The sequence below is a fragment of the Delphinus delphis genome, chromosome 2 (assembly GCF_949987515.2).
Source record: "Delphinus delphis chromosome 2, mDelDel1.2, whole genome shotgun sequence".
Taxonomy (NCBI): Eukaryota; Metazoa; Chordata; class Mammalia; order Artiodactyla; family Delphinidae; genus Delphinus; species Delphinus delphis.
In genome coordinates this window covers 67,954,616-67,982,270 of record NC_082684.1, presented here as the reverse complement: position 1 = coordinate 67,982,270, position 27,655 = coordinate 67,954,616, and the positions used below count along the sequence as shown (strand labels likewise).

The 27,655-nt window shown below is 35.6% G+C and overlaps 1 protein-coding gene across 5 annotated transcripts in view; it reads left to right on the top strand.

Annotated features, from left to right (window-relative positions):
- Positions 1 to 27,655, top strand: part of G2E3 (G2/M-phase specific E3 ubiquitin protein ligase) — a 66,566-nt gene that overhangs the window by 28,118 nt on the left and 10,793 nt on the right. For 3 of the 5 annotated variants that reach the window (XR_009518363.1, XR_009518362.1, XM_060004733.1), the window contains exons 3-13: positions 352 to 449; positions 3,142 to 3,243; positions 5,880 to 6,004; positions 7,025 to 7,190; positions 11,181 to 11,287; positions 11,967 to 12,083; positions 18,174 to 18,298; positions 18,405 to 18,534; positions 19,468 to 19,775; positions 21,599 to 21,780; positions 25,498 to 25,670. Coding sequence is in view for 3 of the 5 variants with exons in the window: in XM_060004733.1 (XP_059860716.1) it covers positions 352 to 449; positions 3,142 to 3,243; positions 5,880 to 6,004; positions 7,025 to 7,190; positions 11,181 to 11,287; positions 11,967 to 12,083; positions 18,174 to 18,298; positions 18,405 to 18,534; positions 19,468 to 19,775; positions 21,599 to 21,780; positions 25,498 to 25,670 (1,633 nt within the window). In the remaining 2 variants the exon portion in view is untranslated. Of the gene's footprint in view, positions 1 to 351; positions 450 to 2,959; positions 2,976 to 3,141; positions 3,244 to 5,879; positions 6,005 to 7,024; positions 7,191 to 11,180; positions 11,288 to 11,966; positions 12,084 to 18,173; positions 18,299 to 18,404; positions 18,535 to 19,467; positions 19,776 to 21,598; positions 21,781 to 25,497; positions 25,671 to 27,655 lie in introns of those variants that run through there. The other 2 variants (XM_060004734.1, XM_060004735.1) reach the window with 2 other exon arrangements.

Below are 27,655 nucleotides of genomic sequence, written 5' to 3'. Positions count from 1 at the left end.
AAGTTGATTCTGATGGTTTTGGCAGCATAACCAAATGCACAACCAGCATTTGGCAGGTTTTATTGCTTTAGAGAGATGGAGTTTCAGAGTTTCCTAATCTGTTGTTTGCAATGAGTTGCCATTTAAACAACACACTGGGATTCATCATTAAAGATTAATGAAAAAAATGTAAAGTCACATTATTGTTTTAGAAGTACGTATTGGAAGTTTTAATTTACTGATAACAATATAAAGTGATTTGCTCTCTCAAAAAGAATTGAACACATCAATTGAGAGAAGCACCAATTCCATAGGGTTTTTTTTTGTTTTTGTTTAAAATTTTTTTATATCTATTACTTTTTTCACTGTTAGCTTGTGTTTTCTGTCGAAAAAATGATGACTGTCCTATTAAATATGGAGAAAAGAAAACTAATGAGAAATGGAATCTCACTGTACATTACTATTGTTTGGTGAGTATAATTTTTAATTAAATCCTAGCAATCTGATATTCTTCTAAAGAAGAGAATTCGATCCTGATGGCTGGTTTCTGAGAAATGGATAAGTCATTTAACTTTTCTGGATCTCCTTTTGCTTATATGTAAAAATAAGATTTTTCATTTATCAAATTCTAAGATTCTGAAATTACTTGGTACGTAGAAATACCTGTCATCATTACCTGCTTATTTTTGTCTAACCCTTTAGGGCCTCAGTGGAAAAAACGAGAAAATGGTTAGGTCTCTAAGGGAGTTGTTCATTTTAGTACTTTGTTTTCATTGTTGCTAGTGATAAGTCTCAGAAAAGACTTGTTTGAAGGTTTAAGAAGTAAAAGAAAAGTATTTTATTTCACAGAGAACCTGGAAAGAAAAGTTCTGACTAAAGGTAATAAATACTTGTGTAAAAGGAAATAGGTTAATTTATGTGTCACTCAGAAGAAAGAAAAAATGTCATATTGAGAATTAGTCTCTCATTTGTTCCCCATTCCCTCCACCAGCTTCTCACCTCACTGAATCTGCCTTAAGATATTAGTGGCACCATCACTGCCTTAGCATGCTAAGGTTGCATGAGCACATGCAGCATTTCTTGGCACTTGTATTAGTTATATATTGCTGCTTAACTATTTATCCTGAAATTTAGCAGCTTAAGCAACATTTATTGTCTCAAATGGTTTCTTTTTTAAATTAATTTTTATTGGAGTATAGTTGATTTACAATGTTGTGTTAGTTTCTGCTGTACAGCAAAGTGAATCAGTTATACAGTGAATACATATATTCACTCTTTTTTAGATTCTTTTCCCATATAGGTCATTACAGATTATTGAGTAGAGTTCTCTGTGCTATGTGGTAGGTTCTTATTATCTATTTTATATATAGTAGTGTGTATGTGTCAATCCCAATCTCCCAATTTATCCCTCCCTCCCCCCCACTTCCCCCTTGGTAACCATAAGATTGTTTTCGACATCTGTGACTATTTCTGTTCTCAAATGGTTTCTGAAGGACAGGAATCTGGTATTGGGTGAGCTGGGTGGTTCTGGCTCAGGGTCTCTCATGAGGATGCAATTGAGATGTCAGCCATGGTTCAGTCATCTGAAAGCTTGACTGGGCTGGAGTATCCATCTCCAATGGCTCACTCACGTGGCTTTTGGCCTCAGTTCCTCCTAACTGTTGGCAGAAGGTCTCAGTTCCGTACTTCCTGGGCTATAGGGCTGCTCACAGCATGGCATCTGCCTTCTCCCAGAGGAAGTGATAAAAGAGAGAGACAGAGGGATAGATATACACCAAGATGGAACCATATGACCTAGTTTTTACAGTTGCATACCACTGTTACTTTCGCTTTATTCTGTTAGAGGTGAGTCGTTAATTCTAGCCCACACTTAAGGGGAAGGAATTAGTTCCCACCACTTTAAGGAAGGGGTATCAACAAATTTGTGGACATATTTTTATACCCACAACAGCATCCATGTTAAAACTCTTTAGATGTTTCCTTGAGAAATCATCTAACATAAATTCTTGGTGTTTCTCTAAAATTTGTAGACTGGTCTAGGAACCTACTTACTTTGTACCAAGATTTAAGGGACCATGAAGTTGACATTCCAAACATATTTGTAAGTTAGAGCCTTATAGTCTGCATCACAAAAGAAAACCTTTTCATTTTTCTAAAGAGTGTGTTTTACTTTTTATGTAGTAGAGTTAAGACAACTATTTTATTAGTCAGTGGGTTATTTTTTCATAATTCTTAAGTAACATATATCACTTTTGGGTTTTTTTAAGGATATATTATACTGATTAAAATAAAACTCTGATCACAAATCTGAAGTATGTTGGAGTTATTTAATATGCTTAAGTTGGTCATATCAAAATTTCCCTTATATTCTTTATTTTATTAATGAGTATAGTAATCCTGAAACATACTGACCCTAGGCTCAACACTTAAAAGATTCTGTTTCATTGTGAACACGAAAGTATAGTAATGTTATAAATGGTAATGGAATGTTAGAGCGGAAAGAGACTTGGAAACAACCTAGTCTATTGTTTTTATTTTTGTGTTTAATGTCAGAAACATTAAATTACTTGCCTAGGCTTTCAGAAAGTTGGACACAGAGCCTGGTTTGCAAAGTCAGGATTTCTTATTCACAGTCTCATGCTTTTTCTTGATTCATGTTCCTTTAACATATTTAAATTAAAGTTAAAACAGATTTTTTAAAATTCATTTGCATTAACTACAATTCAGTAGATTCCCTATAAATATGTCTTCTATGATTCAGAATCCAGCGAGATTTAAAGTTAACCTAAAATATCACTGATAATTATCTCCATAGTATTCATTATTATTACATATACGCCTTTAGGTATATGCCACTTTTTTTCCCCTAAAGCTTGATTATAAGTGTTTTTTGTTGTTTTTCTTCCTTTCTTTTTCTGTTATTTTCTGTAATACTTTTTAGAAACCAGTTTGGTTACATGAACTGTTAATATACAGTGTCTTCCAAATCAAAGAATGTGAGTAGCCTCTTACTTTGACCATGAAAAATAACTATTATAGGTAAGAGATACTTAAAATTTGAATTGTTTTATGCCCATTTTTTATTGGAATATTATAGGTATATATTTTTTATTCCAAACTAGTTTCTTAGAGTTTATTTTCTAATTGAGAATATATTCATAGTTGATGTCAAGTGGAATTTGGCAGAGGGGCAAAGAAGAAGAAGGAGTTTATGGTTTTCTAATAGAAGATATCAAGAAAGAAGTGACTAGGGCTTCGAAACTGGTAAGTAAATTATTTTACTCATTACACCTAATACCATAAATATTGTCAATACTAAGGAAGTCTATTCTATCACTTTCTCTACTAGAAATCTGTAAGATATTGTTTTTATGTTCCAATGCTTATTTTTGTCAAATACAGTAAATTTTAGAAGAACATTTTGCTAAACCAACCCTGGATAAGATATGTGACAATACTGATTTCACTTCCTTATCTTCTTCTGACTTACCCATCATTTCATCCACTCTTACCATCAGAATTATGACCATACTTCCACTCAGCTGTTCTTCAGACCTCCAATCCTGAGGCAACCCAACTATTAACTTTCATTCTTATATCTCATTTGTTGGGTTGGAATGAAAGATTGACATGGAAATTACACAACTATACAGACTAATGATTTATGATCTCAACATCTCTTGTGGCTCTTCTGTGACATGGTGTTCTTGTGTTCCATGCCTTTTGTTCTCCAAGATAGATATTCTAAACCTTAACTCCTTATTCATTCAGTTATAATTTGTGAATCTTTTGTGTGATAGCTTACTATGTTATGCAATGAACAGACTGTAAGTCTCCATGTGGCCTGAGTAGAAATAATGAGAGTTAAGAGAATGAGAAGATTGGAAGTACAGGGGTTTCTGTTCAGAGAATGTGATAATGGAATTGATGATTTCCATGGTGGAGCAGTTTGGGGTGATGAGAGGATTCTTCATTACACTGGAGTGGTGATGAAGTGCATTGACACATTTTAGTTGAGGAAGTCAAAGAAAGGTTGTCCCATCAGTGCAGAAGTCATTTAGAATGACAGCAAGAATTAAAATACAGAGAAAGGTGCCAAAGTCTGGAGGTGGAGAACTGACCAGGAAATTATTAGATGGCAGAGAGTAGATGTCATTAGGTTCAAAGGACCATATCTTTTTAAGTCTGATAGAGTAGTGGCCTACAATCTGCCACACAGAACTAAAATAATGTTCTGCTTGTCCTCCTTCCTGCCTCTATCCATATCCCACTCCCACTCCTTGCCAAGTCTGGAAATTAAGGAGGCTGGAAAAATAAGCAGCTTCATTCAAGAGATTCTATAAGGGAAGCATGCAGAGACCTTTCTTTTAGTTGAGACAAAGAAATGGAAGCAATTATTTTTAAAGATGTTGAAGATGCAGAGGAGTTAACGGTAAAATAGAGGTTCTAAGGTACAAGGGAAAACCTTGGGAAAAAGGTTAACAGTGGCATTTATCTAAGGGCCATGTGGAAGTATTAGTATCAAAATTTCTCAATCTTCTGGTGATAGTGAACTTGTCATGAAACATGACCTGTATAGGTCCCCTTGCAGTTTGGAAATGTTTTCTTAAGACATCTGTAACCTCTCTGAGTATATTGTGAACCTTTGAGAATATCTTGATACTGAAGAGGTGTCTGTATTTGTGACCTTACAGTAGAATTCCATACGTCAGTTTACAGGGAGAACCTCAGGTTGGCAAAGTATACAACCTGGTGTTGTTTGACGGGTCAGCAGTATAATCTCTCCATCAGTGGCCATTATAGTTGTCATCTCAAGGGTTCCAAGATATTTTAGGTACTGTTCTGTATTTTACTAATGATTGATTCATCTAATAGTCTTTCTGTTTATATACCACCGTTATATTTAAGTTAGTGGCAGTGGTATTGTATTTGTTTGCTAGGGCTGCTGTAATAGATTACCACAAACTGGGTTGCTTGAAACAGAAATTTATTCTCTCACAATTCTGGAGACTGAACGTTCCAAATCAAGCTGTTAAAGGGATTGATTCTTTCTGGAAGCTCTGAGGGATAATCTGTTCCATGCTTCTCTTCGAACTTCTGATGCCTGCTTGGCAACCTTTGGCATTCCTTGGTTTGTGGCAGCATAACTCCAATCTCTGCTTCCATCTTCATGTGGCCTCCCCCTGTGTGTGTCTCTTAAATCTCCCTCTCCTTTTACTTATAAGGACACCAGCCTTTTGATTGAGGGACCACTCTAAATCCAAGATGAACTCATCTTGAAATCTTTAGCTTTCAAGATACTTGTAAACTAAAGATAGCTTTGTAGATACTTGTAAATCAAGTATCTACAAAGATCTTGTTTCCAAATAAGGTCACATTCAGAGGTACCAGGAATTAGGACTTGAACATATCTTTTGAGGGAATCACTACTTAACCTACTGTGGGTATCTAACACTTTTTCATTTGGTTAGGATAGAGTGATCCTAGCCAATATTTTACAGATTGGTTTTTAGTATTGTTTTGCTGTTGTCCTTAATAAATATTTCCTAACTATGTGTTTTCTATTGAAATTTGAATGACACTTTCATGTATAACCATTATGTTTACAAACCCTTCCGTTTAAAATATTTTAGCAGATACGAAGGAAATGAAGCTTCTCTGGTTAGAGGTGTTTCCTTTACCAGAAATTGTTATGGGAGTGAATCTTTAGTCCCTTTAGATTGTTTCTGGGTAGAACAGGTTTTTTCAGGAAATTTCTTTAATATACTATCTTCACAGCTGTTGTATGATGAAAATAATTTTCAGACTCTCCACAAAGAATATTCATTTATACCTCGGTCTTATCTATAGTACTCAAGTTTTGTACGTGTTATAACTCCTATTTTTATACTTGCTTTTAGAAATGCTGTATTTGCAAGAAAACCGGTGCTTCAATTGGATGTGTCACACCCCGATGTAAACGAAGTTATCATTTCCCATGCGGACTTCAGAGAGAATGTATTTTCCAGTTCACTGGCAATTTTGCGTGAGTTAATTAACTGTTGAATATGAAAGAAAATGTAAAAGAAAAATGGAAAGTGGATCTCCCAATTATATAATTCCTTTGTCAAATTTCTTTTCAAAGCTGCATTGAGGTTTTATGTATACTTTAGATATGTGTGTGTGGGTGTGTGTACATATATATATAATTTCTCTCCCCTTCCTTTATGATCATTTCTATTTGCAGAGTCTGGAGAATTGCAATATCTGTAATGGGCTTAATGATTAATATTCATCTCTAGCTTTCAGCTCTAGAATGTAATATGGAACTGTTAATATACTCATATTCAGTGAAAATTTCCAGCTTACATAATTCTAGATTTTATGTCATTCTTTAGATTTAATAGTTTACTTTTTTTTCACAGGGACATATGTGTTTCTCATTGAGTAAAGTGAAGGCATGTAAATTTGGTGGAGTCCAAAAAATAAATATTATGCCCTGGGATGCCCCTAAAAATATTTGCTTCTTCACTTTAGCTCTAAACATCAAGATTTTATGAATTTTGGTATTTGGTATCATGAGTGTTTTATTTCTTTTAGTCTTTGTGCTCTTGACCTATTTAATGGATTGTTTTCTATGAGAATTGCAGTTTAGAAAATACAAATGGAAATACATTTAGGTTAAGAATAAGTTATTATTTGCATTTTATTTGTTATATTATTAATATATTATTTTTAAGTTTAAGTTCCTTCCTTTGATTTTGTGCAAGGTTGAGTACAATGGTGTGTATACTCTGTTGCTAACAGTATTACGTAGGATTCTCAACATAATATTAGTTACTGAAATTCTGTGAAGTAAATCTCACCAGCAAAAGGTTCACATTTTGAAAATTCAGCTCTCCTTAGTTATAGATAATGAGACTGATTTATAGTGCCGTTGTTCCAGTCTGTTGTAGGTTAATTACGAGAGAGACGAATGAATTTTCCCTTATAAACATGAATTGTAAAGCTAGTCTAGTTGTGCTGTATAATTTATTAGATGTTTTAAAATAATATACGTTTTTAGGTCATTTTGTTGGAACCATCGACCTGTTCAGATAATTACATCTAATAATTATAGAGACTCCTTACCATGCACCATTTGCTTGGAATTTATTGAGCCTATTCCAACTTACAGCATATTACGAAGTCCTTGTTGTAAGAATGCTTGGTTCCATAGAGACTGTTTACAGGTAAGATGTTTTGTCAGCTTTTTCTGGTATAAAATTTGTTGCTTGCTAATTTGAATTTTAAATTAGAAAAAATTGATGTGTATTTTAGCTCTTACTACTTGTAACTTTTTAAAACAGCTTTATTGAATCAAATTTTACATATAAAATTCACCCTATTGAAGTGTACAATTAATGTTTGTTTGGTTTTTTTTTTTGCGGTACGCGGGCCTCTCACTGCTGTGGCCTCTCCCGCCGCGGAGCAACAGGCTCCGGACGCGCAGGCTCAGTGGCCAATGGCCCACGGGCGCAGCCGCTCCGCGGCACGCAGGACCCTCCGGGACCGGGGCACAAACCTGTGTCCCCTGCATTGGCAGGCGGACTCCCAACCACTGCACCACCAGGGAAGCCCTACAATTAATGTTTTAATAAAAGTTTAGATACTACCTTTTAAGGTATATTTACACTTTTAAAATTTTGTTGTTTTAACCTAAGGATTTTGTTTGTATTTCACAATGAATAATACACAAATTTTAATTCCCAAGTTCATTTATATATTTAAGCTTAGAAAACAAGATATGTGAAATAATTAACTGTAAGCTAATTTAATGTTAAGAGGTCTATTTTTTTTAGCTGTAGTAAACACTATCATAACTTTTTGACAGTAAACTGATTACTATCTAATGAATTGATACTAATATTAGTTCTTTGAGAGCCACCTTGTATGTCAAACCTGACGACAAGTTTTCAAGTAAATGAAATATCATAAAACACACATTAAACAATTTAGTTTCTTCAATTCAGAAGATAATTTAAAATTTTTAAAAGATCCCAGTTATTAATAATGTCCAATATATAGTATAAATGTGTGAAAGTGCCAATTGTTAGACAGTTATAGTTGATAGAATGCCAAGTGACACAGGGTTTACTTAAGTTTATACTGTTTTTTAAAGCTTGGCTTTTATTATTGTTTAGTAAAATGAAATGTTATTATTGATTACAAATTAACTACAAAAGTTCTTTTTTTTAAGTTAGGAGATGTAAATCCTCTTATATTTCAACAAAATCTTAAAAGTACTAACAGTAGTCAAAGTAGTAAAGCTTGATTACTTCCTGGTTTTTTTTGTATGAGCCTTGAACTCTTATTCTTAGTATTAGTTAGTTATTATTAGTTATCAGTTAAAAGTGGCAGGATGGAGCCTATTTTGTTGGGTAAATATTAGAAATCCTGTTCATTCTTACAAAGAAGTGTTTGTAAAGGGATCTAGCGTGCAGTTCATAAACATCATGAAGTGCTATCTTTACCTATTGAGGAAGAAGTTCACATTATGTGAGAATCTTTAAAAGGTAATTTATCTTAATTCAGGGTTTGTATTTGAATGAATTGAATGTAATTGCTGCCAAATGTATCATCTTGTTAACTTTGTATAATTTGTAGTAGTATGTTATTTTTCAGGACAAATAAGATTTGCCTCATTATGCATTAATAATGAAACAGAGAGAGGTTCTCAAATTTGACCTAGTATTCATAGGACTTTTTGTGAACTCCGAAAATACCACGTTTCTAATTCTGTCATTAAAAACTAGAAGTAGTACTACTAACAAAAATGTAGGTCTACTTTATGCAGATATAAGGTCATGGCTCCATGGACACCTGTCTGTGATATAAATATTAACAAGCAAGCAATTATTACTTGGTTAGAGCACACCAGGACAGAGCTCATTCTTGAGTCATTGTTCCTTAAAAGAACTCCAGTGGCTTTTCCACTCTGATACAAGTCTTAACTGAAATAGTAAATGGAGTCTACCCTGTTCAGGTAGCTATAATAATACCCAAATAATTTTTTTTAATCTCTGAACTCCATTAATATAAAAGAGTTGAAGGAAGAACAAACCTATGCAGTAGGATGAGAATTGTATGTGGTTAAGCAAATTTCATTTGTGACCACTACAAATGCTATATACATTGGGATTTTGTGAGGAGAGACTATAGATTAATATCAAAGAAATTGACTTTTCACTCTGTATGCAGAGAATTGTCACTATTCTTGTTCAGTTTGGATTTCTCACATCATTGCTGTGGTCTTGTTGGTATCATTCATATGTCCTATGCTGTTTTTCTTTTCTCCATGCTAGACAGTTCTTGTATCATATCCTATACTTAGTAAGATCTTGGTATCTGTGTACAATTGCTCAAAGATCCTTTAGGTTCAGCAGAGATTTCATTAACTTGTTGCTTCCCTCTCACATGTTGTGTGTGTGCTACCTGCTAGTTGTTTGAACCTGGATTCCTCTTTGTCCACTTCTTTCTTCACCATCCACAAATCATTCTCCAAGTCTGTCAGATCTGCTTAATATTTTTGGTGTATCCTTTTTTGTTGCTACCCTCTACCTTAAACCCTTTGTGATTTCACTTCAGACACTTTTTTTTTTTAACTAAACTTTTGCCGGAGGCCACTAACTCCTGCATGCCTTATTCTCTGTCAATTCTTCACACTACTAACTTTAATTTACCTGTCTATTTTAATTACTTAGTTCAGTATGATCAGCGTGTAATTTCTAAGTATATTATTATTATTTCCCCAATCACATGTACTCTTTTGCTATTCCCTCTCCTTGTATTGTCTTTTGTCCTATTTTCCTGGCACACCCCTACTCCTTTCATACTTAACTTTGACCGTACCATCCCTGTGACATTTTTGTCAGGCTCTTACATAAACTTCAGTACTTCTTCCTTTCTCTTCCGTATATACTTTTTGTTTATTTGTTTAGTTATTTTTAAATAAATTTATGTATTTATTTTTGGCTGCGTTGGATCTTCATTGCTGCGCACGGGCTTTCTCTGGTTGCAGTGAGCAGGGGCTACTCTTCTTTGCAGTGCGTGGGCTTCTCATTGCGGTGGCTTCTCTTGTTGCAGAGCATGGGCTCTAGGCACGCAGGCTTCTGTAGTGTGGCACACGGGCTCAGTAGTTGTGACTCGTGGGCTCTAGAGCACAGGCTCAGTAGTTGTAGCACACGGGCTTAGTTGTTCTGCGGCATGTGGGATCTTCCCGGACCAGGGCTCGAACCCGTGTTCCCTGCATTGGCAGGCGGATTCTTAACCCCTGCGCCACCAGGGAAGTCCTAAAAGTATTTTTTAAAAAGTATCTATGGAAGAGAGGGAAGATCCCACATGCCGCGGAGCAACTAGCCCATGTGCCACAACTACTCAAGCCCGCACGCCTAGAGCCCATGCTCCGCAACAAAGAGTAGCCCACACTCGCTGTAACTAGAGAAAGCCTGCATGCAGCAGCGAAGACCCAACGCAGCCATAAATAAATAAATGTATTAAAAAATAATAATACTTTTATAGTATATGCCTACTCACAAGAATTCCTTGAAATAGGATCTAAGTCATTTTATGTTTCTATTTTTGGTACTAGCATAGTGTTTGGCGCCTATATAGTAGGGATTAAATATTTATTAAATGAGTGTGTGCTACTAGCTTTTTAAACTGGTGATTGGCTACGCTTTCTCTCTCTTTCTGCTGCTTCTGTATTTTTATTTGCTGAAGCAGTGAGAATAGGTTTTATGCTTCTCCCCCTTAGGAAGAAAACTTACAGAGATTGAGTTAAAAACAGAACCAACGATGCTTTATATGTAACATTTATTTAAACATCCTTCCTAGATGGAGTAACTAAAGATGTTTACTGTTTTATTCACAGAGAGTGATGGACAACACAATATTTGGGAACAGAAATGACATTAGATACAAAGGGTTGAGAAACACATATTGGTGATAGATGTAAAGAAGAGTCAATTCATTAGCTTAATTTTTTTTCCCATTGGGAGAAATATCCCCAAGTTTTAGCACTAGGGTAACTTAGTTTATCAAAGTTTATGAACCACAAACATAAAAAATAAGTTTCCATAATATATATGTGAAAAGTAGCACACATGTTCTGTTAGCTATCTTATTCATAACCTGATAACCTGTTAAATTATTAATCATATATTTTCTATTTTCCACTATAGGTTCAAGCAATAAATGCAGGAATGTTTTTCTTTAGGTGCACAGTATGCAATAATAGTGATATATTTCAGAAAGAGATGTTGAGAATGGGAATTCATATTCCTGAAAAGTGAGTAACATTTAGCCTTTTGATGAAAAGATGTTTTAAATATAGGATTTAATAACAATGGAAATAATCATTGATGTCTGATTAATTACTCATGGACAAGCAGCCATTTCAAACAGGGAAATGTAAAACCGTCCCCGCCACCTTTCCTCCTCCTCCCCAGATTGCTAGTTCTTGAGAACCAGGTCCTGACTTAAATGTCTCATTAGTTGTTTATAGTCTCTTAATAATTGTACACCTCACTTGTGTACAATATTGATTGATTGATTGATACACAAGTATAATAGGCTTCAAAATGGTATGTATAAATTATTTGAGAGAATCAAGATGTGGTTTAAAATGTATAAGAATTTTCTTAATACTTAAAGGTGAGGAATCCAGAAATATGGTACTAAACTTGAAATTCAAAAAATTGGAAGTGAAATATTAGGAAAAATGTAAGTTTCAGAAAATTTCTACTTAATTTTTCATTTAGCATTTGAAATTCACTGTGAGACTAATTAACTGTAGGATAAAATGACACTAAGGGATTTATATATTGAAGTGAATGATTAATCGTAAAAAGAACAAGTTTCATCCTTGTTCCTAAGTTTGTGAAGAGTTTATAGTTTTAGATTCATTATCAGTCCTTTTATGTAACATTTTAGGCCAAAGTATATTTTATATCTTGCTTCATTTACAGAGATGCATCTTGGGAATTAGAGGAAAATGCTTATCAAGAGCTTCTGCAGCACTATGAGCATTGTGATGTCCGAAGATGTCGTTGCAAAGAAGGGCGAGACTATAATGTGCCTGACAGGTATATGGGGAAGTTCAGTTGTGCTTAGTGTCCTTTTTTCTTTAACATCTTTATTGGAGTATAATTGCTTTACAATGGTGTGTTAGTTTCTGCTTTATAACAAAGTGAATCAGTTATACATATACATATGTTCCCATATCTCTTCCCTCTTGCGTCTCCGTCTCTCCCACCCTCCCTATCCCACCCCTCTAGGTGGTCACAAAGCACTGAGCTGATCTCTCTGTGCTATGCGGCTGCTTCCCACTAGCTATCTAGCTTCCCACTAGCTATTTTACGTTTGGTAGTGTGTATATGTCCATGCCACTCTCTCACTTTGTCACAGCTTACCCTTCCACCTCCCCATATCCTCAAGTCCATTCCCTAGTAGGTCTGTGTCTTTATTCCCATCTTACCCCTAGGTTCTTCATGACATTTTCTTTTTTTCTTAGATTCCATATATATGTGTTAGCATATGGTATTTGTCTTTCTCTTTCTGACTTACTTCACTCTGTATGACAGACTCTAGGTCTATCCACCTCATTACAAATAGCGCAATTTCGTTTCTTTTTATGGATGGGTAATATTCCATTGTATATATGTGCCACATCTTCTTTATACATTCATCCGATGATGGACACTTAGATTGCATCCATCTCCTGGCTATTGTAAATAGAGCTGCAATGAACATTTTGCTACATGACTTCTTTTGAACTATGGTTTTCTCAGGGTATATGCCCAGTAGTGGGATTGCTGGGTCATATGGTAGTTCTATTTGTAGTTTTTTAAGGAACCTCCATACTGTTCTCCATAGTGGCTGTACCAATTCACATTACCACCAGCAGTGCAAGAGTGTTCCCTTTTCTCCACACCCTCTCCAGCATTTATTGTTTCTAGATGTTTTTGTTTTGTTTTGTTTTTTGGTACACGGGCCTCTCACCGTTGTGACCTCTCCTGTTGCAGAGCACAGGCTCGGGACATGCAGGCTCAGCGGCCATGGCTCACGGGCCCAGCCGCTCCGCAGCATGTGGGATCTTCCCGGACCGGGGCATGAACCCGTGTCCCCTGCATTGGCAGGTGGACTCTCAACCACTGTGCCACCAGGGAAGCCCTGTTTCTAGATTTTTTGATGATGGCCATTCTGACTGGTGTGAGATGATATCTCATTGTAGTTTTGATTTGCATTTCTCTAGTGATTAATGATGTTGAGCATTCTTTCATGTGTTTGTTGGCAATCTGTATATCTTCTTTGGAGAAATGTCTATGTAGGTCTTCTGCCCATTTTTGGATTGGGTTGTTTGTTTTTTTGTTATTGAGCTGCATGAGCTGCTTGTAAATTTTGGAGATTAATTGTTTGTCACTTGCTTCATTTGCAAATATTTTCTCCCATTCTGAGGGCTGTCTTTTGGTCTTGTTTATGGTTTCCTTTGCTGTGCAAAAGCTTTGAAGTTTCATTAGGTCCCATTTGTTTATTTTTATTTCCATTTCTTTAGGAGGTGGGTCAAAAAGGATCTTGCTGTGATTTATGTCATAGAGTGTTCTGCCTATGTTTTCCTCTAAGAGTTTGATAGCTTCTGGCCTTACATTTAGGTCTTCAATCCATTTGAGCTCATTTTTGTGTATGGTGTTAGGGAGTGTTCTAATCTCGTACTTTTACATGTACCTGTCCAGTTTTCCCAGCACCACTTATTGAAGAGGCTGTCCTTTCTCCACTGTACATTCCTGCCTCCTTTATCAAAGATAAGGTGACCATATGTGCATGGGTTTATATCTGGGCTTTCTATCCTGTTCATTGATCTTTCTGTTTTTGTGCCAGTACCATACTGTCATGATTACTGTAGCTTTGTAGTATAGACTGAAGTCAGGGAGCCTGATTCCTCCAGCTCCGTTTTCCGTTCTCAAGATTGCTTTGGCTATTCGGGGTCTTTTGTGTTTCCATACAAATTGTGAAATTTTTTGTTCTAGTTCTGTGAAAAATGCCAGTGGTAGTTTGATAGGGATTGCATTGAATCTGTAGATTGCGGAGTAGTGTCATTTTCACAATGTTGATTCTTCCAGTCCAAGAACATGGTATATCTCTCCATCTATTTGTATCATCTTTAATTTCTTTCATCAGGGTCTTATAATTTTCTGCATACAGGTCTTTTGTCACCTTAGTGGGGTTTATTCCTAGATATTTTATTCTTTTTGTTGCAATGGTAAATAGGAGTTTTTTCTTGATTTCACTTTCAGATTTTTCATCATTAGTATATAGGAATGCCATAGATTTCTGTGCATTGATTTTGTATCCTGCTACTTTACCAAATTCATTGATTAGCTCTAGTAGTTTTCTGGTAGCATCTGTAGGATTCTTTATGTATAGTATCATGTCATCTGCAAACAGTGACAGCTTTACTTCTTCTTTTCCGATTTGGATTCCTTTTATTTCCTCTTCTTCTCTGATTGCTGTGGCTAAAACTTCCAAAGCTATGTTGAATAAGAGTGGTGAGAGTGGGCAACCTTGTCTTGTTCCTGATCTTAGTGGAAATGGTTTCAGTTTTTCACCATTGAGGACAATGTTGGCTGTGGGTTTGTCATATATGGCCTTTATTATGTTGAGGAAAGTTCCCTCTATGCCTACTTTCTGCAGGGTTTTTATCATAAATGGGTGTTGAATTTTGTCGAAAGCTTTCTCTGCATCTATTGAGATGATCATATGTTTTTTCTCCTTCAATTTGTTAATATGGTTTATCACATTGATTGTTTTGCGTATATTGAAGAATCCTTGCATTCCTGGAATAAACCCCACTTGATCATGGTGTATGATCCTTTTAATGTGCTGTTGGATTCTGTCTGCTAGTATTTTGTTGAGGATTTTTGCTTCTATGTTCATCAGTGATATTGGCCTGTAGTTTCCTTTGTTTGTGACATCCTTGTCTGGTTTTGGTATCAGGGTGATGGTGGCCTTATAGAATGAGTTTGGGAGTGTTCCTCCCTCTGCTATATTTTGGAAGAGTTTGAGAAGGATAGGTGTTAGCTCTTCTCTAAATGTTTGATAGAATTCGCCTGTGAAGCCATCTGGTCCTGGGCTTCTGTTTGTTGGAAGATTTTTAATCACAGTTTCAATTTCAGTGCTTGTGATTGGTCTGTTAATATTTTCTATTTCTTCCTGATTTAGTCTTGGCAGGTTGTGTATTTCTAAGAATTTGTCCATTTCTTCCAGGTTGTCTGTTTTATTGGCATAGAGTTGCTTCTAGTAATCTCTCATGATCTTTTGTATTTCTACTAGTGTCCTTTTTTAAACCTTCAGCTTGAGAAAGTAGGTTTTCTATTTAGTGAAATGTACTTTTGCTCTTAGGATGTTAGAAATTTTAACTTGAGATGAGGTATATTTATTAAATGCATATTTATATCTGCTTACAGAAATTATTGCAGTTGGCATAATTGGAACTTTTGTGGTGTGTTTTCATGAGGCTCTGTTTTCTAGAGCTCTACTGTGGTAGCCAGTAACCACAGGTGGCTATTGAGCACTTGAAATGTGGCTATTCCAAATTGAGAGGTGTCGTAAGTGTAAAATACACACCGAAGATTTATGTGTATCTTAGAGTACTAGGACTGCCATAACAAAATACCACAAACCAGGTGGCTTAAACAACAGAAATTTTTCTTCTCAGAAACCTAAAGGCCAGACGTCCAAGATAAAGGCATTGGCAGGTTTGATTTCTCTTGAAGCCTCTCTCCTTGGCTTGCACATGGCTCCCTTCCAGCTGTGTCCTTCTGTCTGTGCCTTAATCTTTTTTTCTTATTAGGATACCAGTCATATTGGATTAGGACCCACGCATATGGCCTCATCTTAATTATCGCTTTAAAGGCCCTATCTCCAACTACAGTCACCTTGTGAAGTACTGGGTGTTAGGTCTTCAACATATGAATTCTGGGCATGACAGAATTCAGCCCATAACAGTAAGAAAAAAAGACCTTAAAATATCTTGTTAATAATTTTTTAAATTGATTACCTGCCAAACAAAATGACTGTACTTTGGAAATACTCAAATTTATTTCACCTGTTCCTTTTACCTTTTAAAATCTGGTTACTAGGAAAGTTTAAATTACATATATGATTTACATTATATTTCTATTGGATGACACTGTTCTAGAGGTTAAGAAACTAGGTTAATCTATCAGCGTTTGTTTTGGATCACTATAAGAAGGATTTGGCATTTGAAATTTATTGATTACTCTTTTGTAATATCCGTAGACGTTGACTATAATGTTAACAATCGTTTTTTGCCTTCTCTGTACACTATACTGTGTGGGGTATTAGAAATCAAGAGTATCTTTATTTTTTAAGATGCAGGATAAAAAGTAACAAATCTAATTTTGTTGAAATTTTGATAAATTTTTATCCCTGTTATGTAGTCTTAATTAATATGACAAACTTAAAGTGCTGAGCAGAATATTGGGAGCCTTATCTCTTATGGAAAGTGATTTGGCTAGGTGAGCTACAACTTATTTTGGAAGACTCAGCTGAAGTCTTGCAAGCTTTGGAAAGTTTCCCCTAAGAAGCTCTTACTATTCCTGATTCCCTGTTCTGGGCTGGATTTTCCCTTCCTTGTGCTTGTTACAATAGAGTTGACAATATTTAAATTTGTCTTTGCCATTAGACTAAAGATTCATTAAGGGCGGAGGTCTCATTGAAGATGTCAAGTAATGTGTATTCTTGCCTAAGTTACTTGATCTGGTGACCCTGATTATTCATCTGTAAATACTAATAATACCCTGCTCAAGGGTTGTGCTGAGGTAGAGATGAAATTAATGTATATAAAGTGCTTTGTAGACAGTAAAGCACTTTACAGTTCTAAGAAGCAATATATTCATTAATAATGATATTTTCTAAATTCATTTTAGGCTATTTTGATTAACTAATATACATATTCCTTGTATACCTCTGGTCACCTAATCATTTGCTACCAAACTCCCTTTTCTTTCTGGCAACTACTTTGCCTTTTCTCCTAGGACACAGAATCCTGCTATCTGAATGCTTTCTTTGCAGTCTCACTCCCTCTCATCCTAGTGATAGGAAGGTAACTTGCTGAAAGGCAGCATGGTGGAGTGGTTAGGAGCATGGGTCTGAAGCCAGGTAAACTGGATTGGAAGCCTCACTCTGAGACTTACTAGCAGTGTGAACTTGTTTGGGCAAGCAATTTACCCCTCTATGCTTTGGTTTCCTCTTCTTCAAAATGGAGGTAACTGGTTTTTCCAACCTTCTGAAATTTTTCCAACCTTCTGAAACTTTACATGTAAAGAGTGAGAACTGGGCCTGGTGTATAAGCACTCGTTAGCTGTCATCTTTCTTCCTCTTCATCATCAGTTGGCAGAACTATCTGGGGAAGAGAGGGAGACACAGAGAGGACATACCCCTACACACCCAAGTCCACACAGAGGGAGATTCGCCCACACCTACAAGAGGTGAAGTTATGCAGCTAAGTCTCTTATCACCCACATATCCACACACTCAGGGAGTATATCCATTTCTGTACAGACGGACGTATTCATAACCAAACAAAGAGGAGGCTGCACGCTATAACCCACACCCGTACAGAAAATGTGAATGCTGACTGGTACATGTCACACAACACAGTGGGGAAACATTGGGAGTGGGGGATTGAGGGGAAAAGATGAGAGAGAATATGAATGCGGATCACGTAGTAAGTCTGGATCCTGTTGAGCTGCACAGTACTTGGGGTGTCTGAGCAAGCTTATTATAGGAAATAATTCCTCACCTTGAATGGGAAAGATAGTATTTTAGGTAAGATAATGTATTTACTGAATGCTTCTTCCATATCAGACATACTTTGGGTATATGTGCATGTACATGCTGATATTTAGTTTAGTATTTTAAGATAGAGAATGTTTAAAGGAGGAAGTTACAAACATAATAAATGAAATGGGGGGGAAAAACAACTTTAGGAAAAAGTAATGCAGTATCAAAGCAGATAATTTATTTTCCTTCCTTGGGTAAAAGGGTTGGCTGTGTGTGTGAGGTGGACAGTGAGGTGTGCAGTGGTGCTGATGGTCGGAATTAGACTAAGTTAATACCACATGGAAATAATCTGCTTCTCTTTATGTCCTCAGCAAATGGGAAATAAAGCGCTGTCAGTGTTGTGGTTCTCGCGGAACACATCTAGCCTGTTCCTCACTACAATCATGGGAACAAAATTGGGAATGTTTGGAATGTAGAGGTATTCTTTACAATTCAGGTAATATTTTGTGATTTTGAATAAAGATGTTTTTATTTAAATGCATATTATTCAAAAGTTTCTACCTATATTCCTATTATACTAACATTGGGTTTTAAATCTGTAGGCGATTTCCAAAAAGCCAAAAAACACACATTACCCAGCACTAATGTGGGAATAACTGATTGTTTGTTGGAGGAATCTTCACCTAAATTACCCAGACAGTCTCCTGGAGCCCAGCGTGAAGACCTGCTGAGGTGTGTATTTTGAATTGGAGAAAAATATAAAACTCTGTTTTGAGAAAATTAGAACGGGAAGTAGCTATATACATTTAGAGTATTAGCTGTTCTCAGAGTAGTTTGGAAGGGTATTTTTCAAACTGCAGTCCCTAATTTGATGTAGAAAGAGGATCCTTGGACATTGCCCCTAACAGGATTATTTTGAGTACATTAATTCCAATTACAGATGGAGAAACTGAGGCAGGGAATAATTGAGTTAGTCCAGATAATTGTCTGGAGGTCTTGTTAGGGCACTGGTTGCCTGGCCTCATGCTCAGAGGTTCTGATTCTGTTTATCTGCTGCGGGGCTTAAGAAGCTGCGTTTCTAACAAGTTTCCAGGTGCGGCAGCTGCTGCTGTTGCTGGTCTGGGGCCACACTTTGAGAATTAATAGTGTAAACTGAAAAGTACTATTTAAAGGAGTGTGAATTCTGCTTAAAATATGTAATCTCTTAAAAATATAGTTCTCTCATACAGTGAGCAGAGATTACATTTGCTCTATCTTTAAAGGATCTAGTGAACATGAAATAAGATGCAGTTAAAAGCAGAAACTAACACACCATTGTAAAGCAATTATACTCCAATAAAGATGTTAGAAAAAAAAAAAAAGATGCAGTTAAGCAAGTATGTCCAGAGAGGTAAGAGTTTGAGCTTTTGACTCTTATACCTAAATCCAGTGAATTGTATAACATTAGATGATTTTAATTTGGTAAAAGATTGGGTAGAAGGAATCAAGAATTTAGAACTAAGGTTATCAAATAACTTTTTTGTTCCACTGGCGGCCATTGTTTGCTTTTGGGTGGGAGTTGGGGAAGAACTTCTTTCTATTCTTTTTTTATTTGGCTGTGTAACTGCTGTGACACCTAAAGTACTTTAGAGTACTTACCTCTATGTTTAAATTCATGTTTTATAGGCAAGGCAGCAAATTTAGAAGAGATATTTCAACTCTAATAATAGAGCTAGGATTCCAAATTAAAAAAAAAGCTAAAAGATTATTTATCAACAAAGCCAATATCTGGAATAGTGCCTTAGATGGATTCAGAAATCACAACTTTAATCCTTCATATACAATTGAAATAGCATATGTTAATGAAAATGATCATTTTGGAAAAGAGCAGCCTGGATCAAAGCAAGAATTCCTAAGTCTCTTAATGCAGCAACTTGAGAACTCACCATTGTTTGAAGGGTCCTTGTCAAAGAACTTGTCTCTCAATTCTCAAGGTAACTATTTTATTATTGTACATACTGAATATACCATGTATTAAGAAAGAGATAGCAGGTTAGAATTGATACTCAATACCTGTCAAAATGTATAATCACTTTGTTACTAAAATAATGATAGAATCACAGAAAAGGGGGGAAGTGATGTTTTTTAAAATAAATTTTGTAGTGAAACATTTTTTATTTTAGAATATCCTTAATTTCTTTATAGCAAAATCCTACTTAAAGTGATTCTATAATTAAGTATAACTTCTGAAAAATGTACTTAATTTTAATTCATTTGAATAGAGTGGCCAAATTGGATGAATGAGTTTTTGAGCTCTTCTTGTTCATATATTTGAAATTTGCAGTTGGCATGTTTCTTCACAACCTAGGATTTTTATAACATAATTTTTTGGTTCACATATAACAGATTTTTAGCATACTTTTGCTTTCAAGAGTTTTTTTTATTTATTTAACAGAATTATTTATATGATACTTTTCTGTCTTTACTTCTGGTAAGGAATTAATGTGATTAAAACAGGCATCTCAAAACACTGGTTAATTCTAGCATTCTTTTTTTCGGAGCTTTTATAACCGCTTTTGCTGTAATAGGAATTTGAGAGAGAGTGAGAAGACATATCATCCCATTTGACTTCCTTCTATGTTTTCTTTAGAACTTCCTCACCATTGCCTGAAGTATCATTGAAATAATTGAGAAACTACCAAGGATCATTAGTACTATGTATAGTACACACAGTTTAATTCTACACTCCCTTTAAAAAAAAACAAAAACGCTCCAAGTAATCAGTATGTTATTAATTCATGGCAGTTTTGGTACAGTGGAGAGAGTACATGGAATTTAAGTCACAAAATCTGAGTTCAGTTTGTACACATCTACTTCAGTAGCTTTATTTCCCTAGATTAATTGCATAGCCCCTCTGGATCTCAGTTTCTTCATCTGTAAGATGTGACTACTAATATGTAGTATATAAGGTTATTGTTGAGGAGATTTTATTATTATTTCAGGTATTGTTAATGTTACTTACTAATAAATTACTTTTAATTTTTAGAAAAAATAAAGGAAAATTTACATAATATCTTTTTGAGTTATCGAAGTAGCTAAAACATTTTTAATGACACATTGAAAAATATTGTGATGATATGGTAAGATAGCATATAGTGTTGAGAGTTAATTTGTACCATTTTGTATATCAACAACCTTAAAATTGTTCATATCCTTTGAACCACTAATACCGTATGTAGGAATCTATCCTAATAATCAAAGATATATAAACAAGAATGTGTAAATAGATGTTGACTGTAACATTGTGTCTCATGTAGTTGAAACTGGGCTAGCCAGTAATAAGGGGGTGGTTTACATTGCAGCACATCTGTAAATTAGTTTGAATGCATTCATTAACTGTATATTTGAATAATTTCAAGTAATATTTTAAAAATTTATAATACAGTAAGTGGAAAAAGACAGAAGTCAAGCTATTTATGTATATATTTATATGCATATGAGACATATTATAAATACACCAAAGTGTGTACACTGGTTATTATGGTGGTAGGATTATAGGTGATTTTATAAAAAGACTTTCTGTATTTACATATTTTTCTATAATAGATTGTTACTTTGAATTCAGAAAAAAATTTGTAAAATTGTATATTTTGGTTGAAATTTATATTTTATACATTATTATACCTTCTATGAATTAGGTTATTATACATTTGTCTAAAGCTTGGATTTTAAAATTTATTATATATGTATTAATTACATATGATGGTTATATAATAATAAAAGAAGTGTATTTGATATATTTTATCTGTATTTACAGCTCTGAAAGAGAATCTTTACTATGAAGCTGGCAAAATGCTTGCCATTTCTTTGGTTCATGGTGGTCCTTCACCTGGTTTCTTTTCTAAAACCTTATTTAACTGCCTTGTTTATGGACCAGAAAGTACCCAACCAATTTTAGACGATGTCTCAGACTTTGATGTGGCACAGATTATAATCAGGGTAAGAAATGTACCTGTTTGTTCAGATGTAGACTATGTTCTAGGTGTATTTGAATATAAATGATGGATCTGCAATAGAATAGTACTCTTTGTGGAGTAGTTAAGGGGTGTCATTATTTTTGTTTACCAACAAAGTTAACAACCATTTAATAGACAGATGTAAAGGGCAGGCAGCTAGAGATCAAAGTGCCATGTTTAATGTTGATAAAACCAGTTGGATAATGTGACTTAGATCTGTGGTCAGAATGGCTTGCTAACACTCCTCAGAACTAGGTGGATTTATCTGCCCTGCCAGGGACAACATAAGGCAGGTTCCTTGTTGCATGCTCAAGAGCAGATGAAAGTGCACTTTCCTATCGTCAGGTGGAGCTGAAGAAAGGATGGTTACCAGCAGAAAATTTATCCTTCCTCCTACAGGGAGATATGAGTGATGGGTGGAGAGAAAGACCAGGCTGAATTTCTTCTCTGTGGAAACAGTTGGGGAGACTCAGCATTCCTCCCCTCAAAATATTACCATGGGCTTCCCTGGTGGCGCAGTGGTTGAGAGTCCGCCTGCCAATGCAGGGGACACGGGTTCGTGCCCCGCGTCCGGGAAGATCCCACATGCCGCAGAGTGGCTGGGCCCGTGAGCCGTGGCCGCTGAGCCTGCGCGTCCAGAGCCTGTGCGTCCGGAGCCTGTGCTCCGCAACGAGAGAGGCCACAACAGTGAGAGGCCCGCGTACCGCAAAAAAAAAAAAAAACAGTTACCATTTATTAAGCCCTGTACTACACATGTTATCCGTACAAACTCAGTTTACTTATCATAAGTAACATTGCCCAAGTGTTACTGATTTAGAAAGTAATGAAACAGTTGAGACAATGAAATCCAATTCAACTTTTCTTCCCTTAACTTGTCCCATACTTAAGCCTACTCTATCCATTGTCTCAGTTAATAGGCAGTATAGTTTAATGGTTAAAAACAAATGCTCAGAAGTCAGATTTTAGTTTGAAATAACTGATATAAGCTATGTGACCTTGGGCATGTTGGGTTAATCTTGTTAAACCTCAAGTTTCTAAACCAGAAAGTAAGAAACCTGGAAATGTGTATTTTGCCCAAGACTCCTCATTCTAAAATGGTATTTTAAACTGACCCTTTAACCCTTCAATTTATTTTTTCTTTTCTCCTCTTTATGAGAAAAAATGTACTTTAACTTCATTGTTTCCACTTCCTCTTTCCTACTCATTTAACTTACAGTCAGACCTCTGTTCCCACCACTACTCTTCTGAGTTAGCTAGTTCATTGCTGATATGCAGGGATCTAAATCTCCACATGCAAAGGCCTTTCTTTTCTAATTCCTCATCTCCTCTGACTTCTGCAACCACCACTGTATTTGAATTCATCTCTATTGTTTTCTTTAATATCTACTCCCTCCTACTTTTGACTATTACTGTCTTTTTTAATGCTTCTTCTTCCTACCCCTAAAACTTAGGTAATTTTCAGTGTTGTCTTAACAGTCCTCCTTCTATACTATTTGGAAAGAGTCTCCTCATCTATAACCTTTCTGATGATTTCCAGACCTGTATTTTTGAGCCCCTAGATGTTTATATCCAGATAAGATCTGGGTCTTCCTACCAAATTGAGCACAGCATGTTTAGGACAGAAATAATTTTTTGCCCAGAATTTGGTTTTTTGCCTGATTTTCCTTTTCTTTTCAAGAGATTTATTTCCAAGTTGTTCTGGAGACAGGGTTGTTTTCATTCTTCCATACTCCATTTATCGGTTTGTGTCAAGTCATCCGTCTCTAACAGTGGCCTTTCCTTCTTATTTCTAGTATGCTTACTATACCAAACTCAGGTTATATCTAAGTTTAAACAATTAAGATATTATTCTAATCATCTTCTTCAGGATGATTCTTTCACAAGTACAGGTTTGACCACATTGCTTTCTTCCTCAGGAATCCTAATGGATTCTCATTGCCTATTGAATGGAGTTCAAGTTCTTCATTAGGGCACTTGGAGCTCTCCTCATGGCTTTACTAACTCCAGACTCCTAGCCAGTGTTCCTTCACTGATTTAGTCAACAGATACATATATCTACAAGGTGCTATGTACCCCATATGGTTTTTTGTTTGTTTTTATTATTTATTTGGTTCTGCCAGGTCTTAGTTGTGGCAGGTGGGCTCCTTAGTTGCAGCTGGTGGGCTCCTTAGTTGTGGCATGCGAACTCTTAGTTGCGACATGCATGTGGGATCTAGTTCCCTGACCAGGGATCAAACCCGGACCCCCTGCACTGGGAACGCGGAATCTTAACTACTGTGCCACCAGGGAAGTCCCTGTTTCCCATACTGTTTTATCACTGAAGATAAAGTAGTGAACCAAACAAAGCCCCTGCCTTCTTGGAATTTACATATTAGAGGAACGACAAGATAAATAAATATATAATATACTGTCATGTAGTAAAATATATTATAAAAATAGAACAGAATAAGAGGAAGGATATCTTTTCCAAGATAATGCTTGGGGTATAGTAAGTTAAAGCATAGGCTAAGCTTCTGTAACAAAGAGACCCAAAAGACAATGGCTCAAAAAAGGCAGATATTTATTTTTTTCTAAAATCTAGATTTTAGAGTAGGAGTTGGCAAACTATAGCTGTAGGCCAAGTCTTGCCTGCTGCCTTTTTAAAGTTTTATTGGAACACAAACACACCCATTTGTTATGTGTCTGTGACTGCTTTTACACTACAGTGGTGGAGTTTAGTAGTTGTGACAAGCACCATATGGCCCACAAAGCATAAAATGCTATCTGGCCTTTACAGAAATGGCTCCTGTTTTAAGGTACAGTTGTGATACACCAAGTCACCCAGAGAATTGGATTCCTTCCTCTTGTTGTGTAGTCATTTAGGATATTGTCTTCATAGCTGAAGCTTGCTGTACAGGGAGAAAGTGGAAGTAGAGTGCAGGGAAATTTGACACATTTTCACTCATGTCCCATTGGACAGCTCTTAGTCACATAAGGCCACACTAGCTTTAAGGTAAGTTTGGCTATATGCCTAGCTAAAACTTAGGGTGATGGGTTTGGGAGGACGAGAACATATACGCAACTATTAGAGTGTGAAGGTAGTTTGAACAGGGTAGTCAGGAAAAACTTCTGAGGTCACAGGAGAGATCTGAAATAAATGAGGGAATCATGTAAATACCTGGAAGAAGAGTTTTTTGGAAGAAAGAAATAGCAAGGAGATTGTCCATTCAAATGGACTTTGCCTCCTAATTTTATCTTTCTCCCTCTGTAACTTTGTTCAAGAGCTAACCTATGTGAAAGTGTCTGGCACATAAATGGTTAAGTATATCTTTGTTTATGTTGTTCCCTCAAATACTCTTGAGTGTATCCATTTTTTTAAATCTCAGCTATTCTTTCTTTCATGAAATCTCTGCAGGTCCTCTTTCTTGCCTCTCTAGTGCTATGTAACTGTTCTATATCAGTTACCGCCTTTTATGGAAGTAATTTCCTATATTAAAGTGGCATTATAGTCTAGATTTCTTAAAACCTAGGTTTTGGCAGAAATATACAGTATTTATTAAACTGGATTATCAGACATTTATTCTAGGAAAATAATTCTTAGTATACTTTCACTTCACCCAGGTGTACTCAAGAATTGAGTATAAAGTAATGTGTCATTTGAAATGTAAATATCTTTCACAAGTAAATGAGTAAACTGGGTGTATTTTCTTCTTCATTACAGATAAATACTGCAGCAACTGTGGCTGACTTAAACTCTTTACTAAATGAATATTATAACTACCTAGAGCTTATTGGATGCCTAAGACTTATAACATCATTAAGTGATAAATATAGGTTGGCAAAAGACATACTTGTGTATCATGTAATTAAGAGAGTCCAAGCACCTTTTGAAAGGTAAGTTGTTCATATGTTAAGGATTCTCTCAAATTACATGTTTAAAGTGGTTAATTGTCTTACAATGTGAGATATATTTGATAAAATGTAAATGCTATTTTAAACTAATGCTTTCAAACTAACCTCTTAAGGATGAATACTGTTCTTACATTCTACACAGAATTGCTTAAATGTGTACTGTTTAGGTAGGAAAAGTAATCGTTATCTCAATTTATAATTAATTTTTCTAAATAAAAATTATTTTTATGTTCTCACACGCTGCTGTTCTTTTAATAGTGGGAAACCTAAAATATATATGAAAGTAGGCAGAGTGATACACCATGTAATCACCACCCAGATCTAACAGTTATCAAGCAACCAGTGGCCAGTCTCATTTAGCTAGCCTTCCCTTGTTACTGACTCCAGTTTTATTTTCAAGCAAATTTTAAAATTTCAGTATCATTAATCTATGTATTTAATGTATTCAAAACTGTTATAGTTGGCTATCCTTACTGAAGTTAAGATTGTCTCATCTTTAACCAGTATAAACCTCTTTATGTTGTTTCTTTTGAGTTCTTTTGATGTTGACCCTTAATGGTCTTTGATAGCCTTCTTGCTATATGGTATGACAAGGTGTTTCATGCTCCTTTTGTACATTCTGGCCTAATGAGCTTTGTTTCTTTGAATGGGAAATGGTATTTCAAATCCACAATCTGGATGCTAGGGATGCTTGTTTTTGCCACGTTGGTCATAGTTTCTAGGCCTTTTCAGTGGACTAAAAGAAGAAATATAGGGGTTTTTTGTTGGGTTTTTTTTTATTTTTTTAAGATAAAATACATCATAGGTTTCTACTGATACTTCAGATTCACTACTACAAGATTTTTGACTTTTCCTTTGTCCCATGTTCATAATCCCAGTTCTCAAAGACATTGATGAATTAGAGCATGAAGTAATTCCTTGATTTAATCCACATTTCGTAAATAATAGTCACAGAATGATAATGCCAACATTATCATCAGTAACATAACATTATTGAAAATAGGTTAAACTTGTTTTTCTATTTCTTTTTGTTCTAGGGCTATGCAGTCAAATTACTGTGTTTTAAAGTCATTTGGCATAGTTATTTTCTTTGTTGTTATAATACTAACTGGGTATACATTTTATTTTCATTTTTATCTTATTTTTTCTTTTTATTGACTTTTATTAAAGTTTGATTTTATTTTAAAATTATATAAAATGTTTGCATGATTCCAAAGTCAAATCTATAATGATAGTACATTGAAAGGACTCAGTTCTGTCATACAGATTATGTTAAGATAAGTATAGCTTTCATCCTTATCACACCTACCTTCCATCCCCTATGAAGTAATTATTTTAGTGGCTTTTACTGTTTATCCTTCCATTATTTTTTTTAACTGATAGCAGATAAATATATGAGTATATGTGTGTGTGTATATTCATTTCTTTTATTACATAAATAGTAACATACCATCCACCCTTTTTCCTCCTCATTTTTTACTTGACAGTATATGGTCCTTATTCCTTTTTTAGAGCTCTACAGAACTAAAGCACTCTTCCAAATTAAAATTTAATATGATATCATAAGCTTAAACAGTTGTAAAGGATATAATTTCCAATATATATATATATTTTAAATAAATTTATTTATTTATTTATTTTTGGCTGCATTGGGTCCTCATTGCTGCACGCGGGCTTTCTCTGGCTGTGGCAAACGGGGGCTACTCTTCGTTGCAGGGTGCGGGCCTGTCATTGCGGTGGCTTCTTTTGTTGTGGAGCATGGGCTGTAGGCGCGCGGGCCTCAGCGGTTGCTGTGCACGGGCTCGGCAGTTGTAGCTCGCGGGCTCTAGAACACAGGCTCAGCAGTTGTAGCACACAGGCCCAGCTACTCCACAGCAATGTGGGATCTTCCCAGACCAGGGCTCGAACCCATGTCCCCTGCATTGGCAGGTGGACTCTTAACCACTGAGCCACCAGGGAAGCCCTCC